General features: G+C 41.6%; 1 protein-coding gene across 2 annotated transcripts in view; it reads left to right on the plus strand.

Moving 5' to 3' along the window:
• ctdspla (CTD (carboxy-terminal domain, RNA polymerase II, polypeptide A) small phosphatase-like a) overlaps positions 1-12825 on the plus strand; it is a 33028-nt gene that overhangs the window by 7140 nt on the left and 13063 nt on the right. The window contains exons 2-3 of one of the 2 annotated variants that reach the window (XM_061064144.1): positions 11175-11341; positions 12650-12682. In XM_061064144.1, coding sequence (XP_060920127.1) covers positions 11175-11341; positions 12650-12682 — 200 coding nt within the window. The remainder of the gene's footprint in view (positions 1-11174; positions 11342-12649; positions 12683-12825) is intronic. The other variant, XM_061064145.1, reaches the window with a different exon arrangement.

Genomic DNA, 12825 nt, shown 5'->3' on the forward strand with positions numbered 1-12825 from the left:
ACGGTGATGGAGATGCAATCGCGCTGCAATCTGTCCTCAGAGAGGCCACAGGGGAAAAATGTGTGGGTTGACTTTCTTCACTCCTACACTGGCTGCCTCTGAATACTTCACTCAGAATGCAGATTTCAATGGGAAACGGAGAGAAAACAGTTCACATCACAGCTGCTCTCAAGTTCTCATGCCGGCTCAAGTTTTGAAAAGAACTTCAACATCCTGTTGCTTGTTATAATCTTGTATCGTTGATATGCTGGCAGTTCATCAATTCATCAATCAATCGATCAATCTTTTCTTGCATAGAGTCCATTAACAAATTGTTTTTATCTCATGATACATTTCCAATAAGAGCAGGTTGAGATTGTACTCTTTGTTTTATTATTTTCAAAGGCCAGACATTAGTCCATCATGAGCACAGCACTAAGTAATGGTGCGTTCCATTTGAAGTGGGAAATTCTGAGTTGCTAGTCTAATACGTCATCAGGAACGCCCCCCCTAAAGTCAGAATTCCTACTTGGAAACTTAGAGCAACTACAGTAGCCTGAGTAAAATGTGCATAAACAGAAACGTTATTGCTTAACTATAGTGTTGATCAGCAGCTAAGTCCTCTTTTTGAATAATTAATTCAATCACACTGAAAGTATCTATTAGGAAAAATGTAGTTTAAATGAAACCTTGTTCTTTCTCTAAAGGACATATTTTTTTGCGAGCTTGTGAATGATTGAACAAAAGCAACTCATTCCAACTTCCACTACACACCATTGTGATAGATTTCTACTTTGAATTATAAAATGTAACTTTATGTGTATCATTGTGTTTAATCAATGTTTTTAGAAGAGCAAGTTCATGCCCTTATGGTCACATGAGGACATGTGCCTGTTTCTGTTCCTGTTTATAACAAAAGTTTATTTCCTGTATTGCTGATTGGTCAGTGTGTCTGAGTGAACAACTTTTCATACAAGACTGATGTTTGGTTCACGACCTTTCTTTAATCAACTTGAAATTCTTTACCAAACGTACTGAACGTGTTTGGGGTTATATAAAGATGATTTAGTACTTCCAATGTGAACATGCTTTGTGACTGGCTGTTTTTAAAGAGCACACTGTGCCCGCTGCATGTAAGCGCCTCCGCTCTTTTTCGTCATCCTGAAAGTTTCCAGTTTCTGCTGCTCGGCTGGGTTTGTGTTTTTCTGGGCACTTTTGATTGTCTATATATGCTTGAGAGCGAGTGTTTGATGGCTCTGTGGGGAATTGTGATATATTCAAATGTTGTCTCAAGTGCAGCTGATGCACTGTGGTTGCTTGTTCTGGAGCAAAACTACCTTCAATTGTCCTCTGTGTGAATTCTTAATGAAAAGCTCAGTTGACCTCCATTGTAAGCATCGATCCGTTGTGACAGCACTATAATAACGTAGTTTATATTGATTTGAATGACAAAATATGCATTGTGCTGCCAAATAGAGAAACTCCATCCAAACTAAGCTGCTTTTGTCCGTCTCTAACTTTCGGCTTAATTCACTGTCAGTGCATTTAGCCTTCAAACTCATTGAAGACAAATGACTGGTTTCTCTGGTGCAAGCTTGCCTTGTTGTACTCCAATGTAAACAGTATTGTTGGGGGATTACATCACTCTGCCTTCTCTGTATGTCTTGACTCAAGCAATAAATGGCTGAAAACCAGAGAAGTTTGCTCTCATGTTCCAAACTCCAGGGCCACATGTCACATGTCTGCGGCCGCCTCGGTGCGGCTCTAAAGCCTGACCTTAACAGGCCACAAGCCAGGATTAATTGAGCATCCGTCCAGCGAAATGAAGGTTGTCAAAAAGAGATCAATACAGTCAGACGAAGCTAGGGGTCAGTGAAGAAGAGACAACATGTGTTTGTGTCAAGGACGAGCATCTGTGGGCTTCCCGGCCTGGCTCTGACAAGGCGGCGGCCTTTGTGCATATTTTGCCCTCCTCAGCCTGGCATTCATCAACAGTAATTGGCTTTCTAAACTGGAGATCATGTTTTGTCCATAAAGATTTTCTGTCACCTCTCCTGAATTAAGCTGCATGCCAGTTTGTGTGATATTTGACAGAAGAGTATAAAAGGTCCATGCATTTTTAATGAGCAAGGGACAAGCAAATACAAACATTGGAGGCTTTGAAAGAGAATCTTTTTGTTTTGGGGTCTCTCCTGAGTTGAATACTGTTGGACTGTGGCTCAGGTAGGAAACGCTGTGCATGGCAATGGAGAGAACACCTCATAGAGAACAGAGGCGTGGGAAACTGTAGCAGGCAGCAATACACACGCTCACGCAACAAAACACACAGATGCGTGACCTACTTGTTTACTCCCTTTACATTCAGAGTAATCATTTAAATGACTGTGATTAACAGAAGAACGCGCAGTATGGTTGGTTTACTCATGATGGTGCTCGGGCTGGGAAAACAGTTGTGCATTGTTTTCTGTGGCTCTTAATGAGTCTGACAAAAAATAACTCTGATGATGTCATAATGGTTTCTGACTAAGGGGGAGAAGTTTTAAGGATTTGGACTTTTTTTTCTTGCTATTAATTGGGCATCTTACTGTCCCCATCTTGGTTTTTAAGAGCTAGAAAAGGACTGTTTTTGGAAAAAATGTTGGATACACATTGGCATGCCTATAGTCTGATTGATGTGATCTTGGTTGCAACTTGTTAATCCCAGGGTAGCTGTGCTTTAAAGCATGGCCAGCTTTATTGGTGATGGTGTAAATGTAACTATTTGTCTTATAGATAAATGCAGGTGAAGGATTTTTCCACATTGGCTTCAGTTTACAGACCTCAAGTCTACAGCATAGTCTTTAGACATGGGTTAGATGCATTGTGGGAAATGTAGGGCCCAGTGCTATTGGAGCTTGACCTGAGTTATAGACTCAAAGTCATGATGCGTCAGCGTCTGCCATGACTTTGAGCATACTTTTTTTTATTAAGCTGTGTGTTATGGTTCCCAGAATAAATGGAAGATCAATACTGAAATGTTTGAAAAATCTCTTTACATTCCACTCTTAAATCCCTGCTGGATCAACATCCAGAATCAATTGTACAGCTGCACAAACGGCATCCTTTATGGTCAACAAGTGAACAAGCACGCCCATATTCAAGACAGGCCGAAAGACTGAAAGCCTTAACTTTTATCTGACGTTAATTTGATTAACTTGTTTTAACCAACAGACAGGCAATAAAAGGATTTCCCATCAGTCATTGAGCCTCTGGCAGTGAGCACTCAGTTGTGGATGAGAATATAAAAAGATATATAAATAATGAAGTCCCAAACAACGTGGGCTGTGTTGCTGCCGGTTGCATAACTCTGGCAGAATAGTCAGATCTCCCTCATTATTTCTCCCTGAGCTCTCTGTGGGTTAATTCCCCCGCGCCTGTCATCTCCATCATTTCAAGAAGCAGAAGCAGCAGCAACAGTCGTCCCCGGGGGCCTTCAGGCCGACTGGCAACGCCGCCACAGCGCCTACGCTGCTATACAGCTGAGGCAGAAAAAGCAGGGCAAACCCACTCACATCCCTGTGTCAGGGTTCAAAGCAGCATCGGGGAGAATTAGTTCCTAAAACAACATGGGAACAAGCTGAGAAACGTGGGTATTGACTTGTTCTATTATAACTGGGTTGCTGAGTGAATGCCAGTTATATAAGGTCATGTAGGATGTATATGTTGATATGAATCCTCCAGGAGAAGTAGGGAAATAAAGCCAGAAGGGCAGCTGAGGGTCGCTCACTGTGACTAAAGGCATCTGCTATCGTTGTTTGTACCTCCACAGGCTGTAAGTTTCACAGGAGGCTCAGCTGTCTTTGCTGGGAAGTAAGGAGGCTTAACGGGAGTTTATTTTATCATACTGTGCTATTATTGCCTTAATGGCCTCACACATAACCCACCAAGGAGCGCAACACAGTGAGCACACACAGCCTGAACTGAGGTGTCAGGCTCAGCTCATCTGACACAACCTAACTCCGCTCAGCTGTTTATATCTGCTCTCTGTGTGTGTGTGTGTGAGTGTATATGTGTGTGTGTTTGTGCGTGCATGCATGTGTGTGTGTGTGTGTCTGTAGATGTGAGTGTAAGCAGACACATGTTGAAGTCTGCTGTGAAGCAGATGCTCTTTGGTGTATTTTGGAAGCGGATCTGTTGTAATTACCGTGTCCTCTCTCGGTGGGATTAACTCTTGTATGGAAACTATAAATAGTCTGTTCTTGATTAAATTCATTCTTTTAAATGAATTGTTTTATGGGGGATTCTTAAGAAGGGATTTAACAGTTGCCTAATGGATGGACAGTAACTTTAATAGTGATTGTATTAGGGCCCGACTGATATGAATTTATAAGGCCGGTACCGATACACCGATAGATTTAGATAAATTGATCCCTCAAATGCAGATCAAACACTTGATAATGAAGACAAGATGGTCACCCACTGGAAAGTAAGTGTGCATGTACGTGCATCACCGCTTGACACTCTGGAGGGTGATGATGCTTGTTGTAATCCATATGGCGCACTCGGCTGGTGAAAGAGAACTATTAGTGTGTTCTCATGCTGCTGGCAGACAAATAAAAGTTGTTACGACCTTTTTTTTAAGTCATCAATATGGACATCAACCATAGTTCAACAGATTCATAATTGAAGAAAAAGTGATTCATTTCTTAGCGTAATATTATTTTAGGTATAATGTGCTACTGCCGGGATCCGTCCATGGTGTTGTTTTGCTGACACCGTGCAGAATAAGGACTTCCTCTTGCTGTTGTGTGTTGCTGTTAGTGCTAGCAGCAGGCAGAAACAACCTCCTCTTCAGTTAAATCTCGCCTGACCTCCGACTGTTGTCAACCAGACATTACATCTTAGTGTACAGGCTACAGTGGATTACCTGTCAGTGTAAGCGTGTGCACAGTCTGCTTCTCTGTTTTAGCTGCGGCAGAATGAGTATTTTATCTGACGTGGTGTTATATAAGCCCCCCAGACAGCTGGTCCCACTTTTGATGCAAACGCCCCACACTCACAATCTCAGTGAGGGGAGGAGGCTAAAAAAATCTGTGAAATCGTACCAACTGCCCGAGGCTATGGCAGGGCTCCAGCATGTCATTTTTGACTGTTGCTGTCTCTGTGCCGTGAATGTTTCTTCATGAAGGATTCTTCTCAAACTGTAGCTTTGTATTGCAGAGATAGCATGATAATCCCTTCGACTCCAGGCGGTTTATTTTGGTGTATGTTAAGTACCCGGTTGCTCCATTTTAAACCAGCGTGTTTTCCATCTGAATTATTTAAGGTGCACCTTCACATGGATAGTTCTCACATTCACCTTCTTGCCCCACAGGTAGTGTACACTTTACCTGCCTGGCTGGTCAACTAACTGCTGCAGCTAAATGCCTTTCACAAGCACTACTGACACCTACGTATACAATTTAATCATTTTAGTTTATACAACTTTGAATTACTAGTTTTGAATATTATTCCTTTTGGTCATGATCACTGTTAGTCAGTAAAAGACGATGTAATGACATATTACCCTACAGCAATAAGATAACTTCTTCCACCAGTTAGTCAAGAAATGCTGCCAGTAGTGATATGTCCATGTGATATCAATAATGTGGAAAACGCTGAAGGAATTTGACAATAAAAGTGGAATCAACTGTTAAACACAGAATATGCCTAAATGTGGGTGTGACTTAGTCGAAAGCCGTCACGTGCACCTGTTTACTTCAAGTGCAATGGAGCCACAGTCCGTGATCCCGATGTGCCGAGTCTTTAGGGTCGGGATCCGGTCAAACGGTTGGTTTGACTTGTCTCCATTCACTCTCACCCTGTATCCATTTATCAACAATCAGTTAGCTTAAAGATAGTGACGTTATTCGACAGCCTTCTTTAGTCTGTTGTTGACAAAGTGAAGGCGAGCAAATGTCATTTTTCAATGACATGATAAAATGTTGTGACTTTAATCCGTGATCTGATCCAATGAAGCGCATCTTAAACACACAATTCAGAAAAATTAACATGGAAAAAAGTTAATCTGGTAAAAAAAAATGTTAAAGGACCCTTAGTTAGCTGTCTGTAGCTTTCTTGCTGTAGTTGTGCAGCCTTATGTAGAGAATGGGACCTGACATGTTGAGAACTATGCAGAATACCTCCGAACTGCTCTTCTGATAATGAAAGAACAACACGGTATGAAAACACACTGAAATACTATGATACTGTCACACTGTCAGTGTGTTGTAGTTTGACAGCACGCTGTAACAACACAGGCTACATGTTTAAAGCCTGTGTGATTATGGGACAACTTGTGTATTTTGTCAAATCTGGCTTTGTTATGCTGATATTTTATACTATGGTACATTATTGATCTCATCAACAACTTAATGAGGACATTGTTCACAACATAAATAATATTTTGCTTAAAATAAAATTAAAATAAACATTTAGCATCTTCCCATAATGCATTTGGCTCAAGAGTGTAGAGTGTCCTGACTTAAACCCTTGAGCCTCCTCCGTAAAGGGAGAAGCAGCTGCTAAACTTAAACACGCTGTGGTATTTTAAATGTGGCATGTTGTGTTTAGACTGCTCACGTACTCTATGTGCTACAGTAAAGGAGGCCACCTCAAAAACGTCTCAAGCTAAGCCGGGGATCACGTTCCCTCTTGGAGCTTAGCTTTATTCCACGCTGCGGGTCACGGGGTGATTATCTCTTCCTGTCAGGAATGCTGAGAATTTCCTGCATTTTCCGCCTCTTCCGGCCCTGTTAGCGGTTTCGCCTGAACATGTGACGGGCAGCTCTGGCCTGGCTGGTTCTGATCGACGTGTTACTTTCTACAATAGCACTCTTACCTCATGACCTATCAGAGCGGTGAGACGGGCACTGAATTAAAGGGCTGATATCGTAGTGCTCACCTCAAGGGCTGATCAAATGAAGTGTTTTCAGTGAGTAAATAATGTGCACGTGTGCTCTAAAGAGGCAGCAGGTTCTGCCTAACATCTCTCTCTCTCTCTCTCTCTCTTTCTCTTCAGAGACCTTTTGTTATATAAAACCACTTAAATGCACCACCCTTCACCCTTCACCAAGACTTTGACCAAGAGAATCGCTCATTAATAGAAACCACAACTCTGACAATTTAGAAGAAATGTTACTTCTTTTTTTTTTTATTTACAGAACATCCGATATTCAGCTCCATTCAATACTGAGTTTATTTATTCATTCGTTCATTTATTTATTTTCATGATGAAATATGGCTAAAGATAGTGTGTCATAAGAACTTGTCTTGACTCAAAAGACGAGCACACCACTGACTAACTGTGAATGTTAAATTAAAAATCCTACCGAGTCACTCAACACAAACTCTGAGTCTACTTAATGGTTATTGTTTGCCTTTTGAATCTTTCTCTGTGTAAGGGAAAGGTTGCTCTTTAATCGTAAAGATTAAACGGCTAACGATGGCAGTTCCTTCTGGCTAACTTAATTCACAATCCCGATAAAGGACACTGAACGAACAAAGTTTGATTGTTGTGTCGCTCTTTAAAATCTGCTGTTTGTTGATCACTGTACACGTGGCCCTCTCTCTAAACATGGATTCTGCATGTGTGTGTGTGTTTGTTTGTGTCAAAGGGAGAAAGGAAGGCTCTGTTTGTGTAGGGTGGTGGTGGTGGTGGTGCAGGAGGGGGTGGAGTATGATTCAGACCCAAGTATAGGCTGTCTCGCCACAGTAACTCTCCCCACCCATTCTACGCCCTTCTCTCCTGTTTGTTTGGAAGCTCTCTCCCTCTATTACTCCCACCTGCTTTTCTCGGAGCTGTCGTTTCAGGGCAGAAGACCAGGGCGGGAAAATGTAGTCGCTCTCAAAATGGAGGAGTGAAGGATGACATCAAAGTGCCAACTTGAGGCTAGAACGAGGGAGGACTCGGGTTCCCTCTGGAATTTAACTAATTAAAACCGTTTCTTTTACTTCTTGATAGTTTTTCATTTAAATTGAAGATGCTTCTCAGGTTTCTGCAATTTCACAATACATACATACAATGAAAAAGAATGAAGTTGATGAAACCCACCACTTTCTTCTTTTTTTTTAAAGGTTTGTTTTTGGGCTTTTTATGCATTTTATTTGGAGATAGGACAGCAGATAGTCAGAAATCAGGGAGAGAGAGAGGGTGGGGAATGACATGCAGGAAATAGCCTTAGTCGACCGGTGCGGTGCCCATAGCCCACAACTTTCATCAAATATTTCTTTTAATTAATTTTAGAAATATAATAGTTTGGACATTGTTTCTGTTGAAATCTTTTAATGACAAGTTTTACCAGTCTAAACTCATTTTGTTATAGTAAATCAATACTTTGGCGATGCTTTACAAGCCACTTATTAGAACAACCTTTCCATTGTTAGGATGTGAAAAGTATATCTGGCTGATGTTTCAGAGAGACAGACTTTATTACTTTGTAGAATAGGTAGATAGATAGATGGGTATTTTATTAATCCTTTGCAGGAAATTACACCACCACAGCAGCAACTGCAATCCCAGTGAATACACCACACAAAACTAACAAATACCACACATAAAAAAATAGTAAGATCAGAGTGTTATTGCTGTTAACGCACATTAACAAAATAAAAAAAACTTGATCATCAAAAACATCTTTTGTTCGCTTCATAAAAAAAGTCTTTAACTGAAATCGAGTCTTAACAAAAGTAACAAACATACAATAAAGTTGAAAGGAACAATGTCTTTGGTTTTAGTTTCTGTCAAAGTATTTCATATGCCCATGCAGTAACCATTGGTTACCGAAGTGATGCTTCTCAGGCGCATCTATCAGGAAGAGGCCCTGTAAGTCACAGACTACAAAGACAGAGTACAAAAGAAGAACTGCCCGCAGCCTGTCAGATCCTGTCGGAGCAACCAGAGGACAGTTCCAGGCATCAATCTGAAGTCTCTCCGAAACAGGCTGTGAACAGCCTCAGTATGCATGGCTAACTGGGCTGCCTATGTCACACGGCTGTATGAGCACGTTAACAAGACGTGCGGCAAACAGGGACACTGTGTGACGGCCCCTCCGAGGCACCAAAATGACGACTCCAGCTGAAGTCAGTTTGGTGGACACTTCAAAGTCCTGAACAGATTTGGGATTTCCAAGTCTGAAAAAAAAAAAAAAAACCTTTAAGGCAATTAAACTGGAAGAAATTCAACTTCAGCAACCTCTCGGGAGAACTGTGCTGTCAGATTTGAGCCTTTGTGCTGGAGCTGCCAAAGTTTTTCTATTTATATCCCCTCGCCCTCAACGACACCAAATGTAAAAAATCCTAATCTGTGACAGAACGTTTGTTACAGGTGTACAGACCTTGCGTGCCTGCTTGTTTCTCCTCTGTCAGTGTGAAAGTAGGCCACGGGCTTCAGAGACAGAGAAGATGATGTAACCAGGGACCTATATGTGTGTATGTTGATTTCTCCCCCGAGCTCTGCAGCATTCAGCCACTGTTCAACCTTCCTGCCGTAGTATGTGAATCTAGGTTTCATCATTAGTCAAATAACAGAAACCTCTTCACTTCTATGCTGTTACTGAAGTCTTCAGGGTCTTTGAATGTAAAACGTAATCTTTTACGTCCTTGATACAAAGATCCCTTATCTTCCTCTCTCCTTAATTCTCAATGTTAATTAACTCCACTTCCTTTCTGAGGGCACGCAGACGATGGCTATTTTTGTCCCTCTGCTCCCTATCGCGTGAACCGATGCCTCACTGTAGTGTTTTCTACGACATGCATCTGAGACCCTCTGTCGCCGCGATGTGACGATGCATGTGACACAGTCTCGGCAACTGTGAGCATCGCCTCGGGGATTTGATTTAAGAAGATTTTATTCATTAACACAAGGCTTTTTAAACACTTTAACTTCTTGAAAGAGGGGAGATGACTTGGATTACGATGAGAGGCCATTTTTGGTTTCAAGAAGTGTCTTTTTTTGTTGGGGTGGGGTGGGGGGGGGGGGGTAGCAATGATAAGCAAATGAACACATATAAGCTCAGGTGTTTAGATTTTCCTCATTTAAATGTAAAAGGGAAATATTTGAGATATTCTACTAAAAAATGACAGCTGTGCAATTGTAGTTTACACAAAAGAATGATAAACTGGATACAAATAGTTATTATTAGGCTAAATAGGTAATATTTTCTACACACAACATCAAAACAAATTTCCGGACATTCAGGGATTTGAAGTTCATAAAACAACACCAAAATTAAAACATATAAGATATATGATAGTCTAATAATAGGGTTCCTTTTGTTGAATTTTTTTGACCTGAGTAAATGAAGCTGTTATTACTGAGATAGATAAAAAAGCAACGCTACTTTCTCATCTTTAAAGGCTTTATATGCGATTTTTCACACTTAAATATAATATAAATCAAGTATCTCCTCTGAAAATAACTCTGTGAGTCATGACTGTCTACAATGGGTGTAACACCCGAGTCCCACTGTCTGTGATGTTTTCCGAGTTTTCAGAGTCCTATCTTCAGTTTGTTTACATCGCCGGGACGACGGATGACTCCTCCCCTTGTGTATAAAAGTTGTTTAATTGAGGGACTAGAGAAAAGAAGAATAACTTACTGTACTCACTGCTTAACTGTGTTTCTAGATCACGCTCATTTCAGGTAAATTTACATGCAGTGTGAAGATACGAGCATAATAAAGATCACTAGCATTAGCATGCTAACACAACAATGCACCGCAAGTTGTTTTGGTTTCATGCTGGTGCTCAAGGGGCGACATCTGCTGGATGAAAAAAAAAAATCGCATATAAAGCGATAAGGCGGTTAGCTAAGCTAGCTACTTAACCCAAAGACAAAAAAAGCTGATTGTTCCCTTTTTGACTATACAATAATTTAAAGCAGTGCACAAACCTCACAAACTAGCACTTCTTATCTTGTTTACTTTGTAGAAAATAGTAGATATTTAGTTACACCTTTTCCTTGTTTCAGGTGGTGTTATTAGCTTAACTTCTCGGAACACAATCAGGCTAGCTACGTTAAATGTGTGTGTCTTAAAATGTTATACTTTAATGCTATACAGGAGACTTTTGCTTGTACTGCTTCATCTTCGTCCACCACTTGGTAGCACATCGCTAAACAGTAGGCTAAAACCTTGCTCATTGTCTTATCTTTTTTTTTTTTCATTCTCTTCTTCCAGTTTCACAATCCAACAGCAGCCTAAAGAAGCACCGGAGCCGCAGCATCTTCAGCCCCTTCTTCTGCTGCTTCCGAAACTACAATGACTACCACGTGGAGGCCCCGCCTGCCAACAACAAGACACTTTCTCTACCTCCTCCGCCAGAGGAGAATGGCAGCCCTCCCAAGGTGAGGCTCTTAAATCATGCTTGGCCAGAATCCAAATTACACAACATTTGCATCCTCATGACCGAAAGCAAAACAAATAAAAAAAACCTTTTGGGGGGGGGGGGATTTGTTGATTTATGATAGAAATCCTAGTTTGACAGGAGTGGTCCAGTAATGTGTAACGTTTGTTTAGTTACCGAGGGCTTGTTAAGGAGTTTGCCTTCCCCTGTAGAGAGCCTCACTCGGCTCCCTCCACACATTTTTCCAGCTGCTTCAAACCCGTTGAACCCAGAGGTTGTTTACCATCCTCTGCTTGAAAATACGGGCTCGCTTCCCATCTTGCATTCTTCGATATCTGCCTACACACAGAATAACACACAGAACCCTGAAAAGCTCACACACACACACACACACACAGACACACACACACAGACACACACACACACACTTGCTCTTTCTGTATAAGCTCACATACACCCGTGGCAGCACATGTACGCTCACATACTGCTCGCTTCTTTAATCCCAATAAAGTAGGCCTTGTATGTGTCCGCTGTGATGGATTGCCTAAGACCCACGCCTCCTCCTTCGCCTCAATTCTAGCACACACACACACACACCCACACACACACACACACACACACACACACACACACACACACACACACACTCCAGCCAGTGTAGTGGGGATGTGTGAAGCGAATGTTCTGGCCGCGGAAAAGGCACCAAAGCCAGAGCTCCTCCACAAACAGGGCTTTCTGCTGCCAAGGCAGGTACTCAGGGCTAAAAGTGGAGCGAACCCCTGTCACATTTCTACTCCTGTTTACCTGCAAATGTCTCATCCACGGGAGGAATGTGTGGCCCTTTACACACACCGTACACAAGGTCAGTGCCGACCCATTTCGGAGCCCCCTTTTTTTTTTTTTTTTTTAAACAAATAAGTCAAACTTATCAAGAGCAAACCTTGTGAACCTTCCTATAAAAAAAAAGGCTCGCTATATAGTGTAAGGCAGATTTTTTTGGGCTGGGCCCGTCCCATAGTCCCTCCCAGCTGTACTGCTGCTGGATTTCTGGGCAGCCATATTTGTTACTATGGCAGCTCTGTTTGTTTTTGTGCAAGTTGTTCTCACTTTCTATCACAGCATGTTCCCTTTTCTCTGTCCTTCTCTTTCTGTTGTCTCTCAGTGCATTTCTTGATTGCAGTATTGATGTTGTCGATTTCTTCCTTGCAAGGATTTTTTTTTTTTTTCTACTTGCCTGCCTCTTTTTTTCTCCTCCACCCCATGTCTCTCACACTCTGTCTCTCTTTTTCTCTCTTTTTGTTTTCTCCAGTGTGACCAGGTCCAGGTCATCCCCATCCCTAGTGTATGTATTATTATTATCATCCATTTTTCTTCACCCCGCTCCATCACAGTAACCTCCTTTCCCTCTGTTTGCTGTGCTTCATCATTCTTGCCGAATGTGGATGTTGACACAAAGGTGATTGTTTTTTTGTTGCCCTCAGTTGT

The sequence above is a fragment of the Labrus mixtus genome, chromosome 19 (assembly GCF_963584025.1).
Source record: "Labrus mixtus chromosome 19, fLabMix1.1, whole genome shotgun sequence".
In the NCBI taxonomy this organism is placed as follows: Eukaryota; Metazoa; Chordata; class Actinopteri; order Labriformes; family Labridae; genus Labrus; species Labrus mixtus.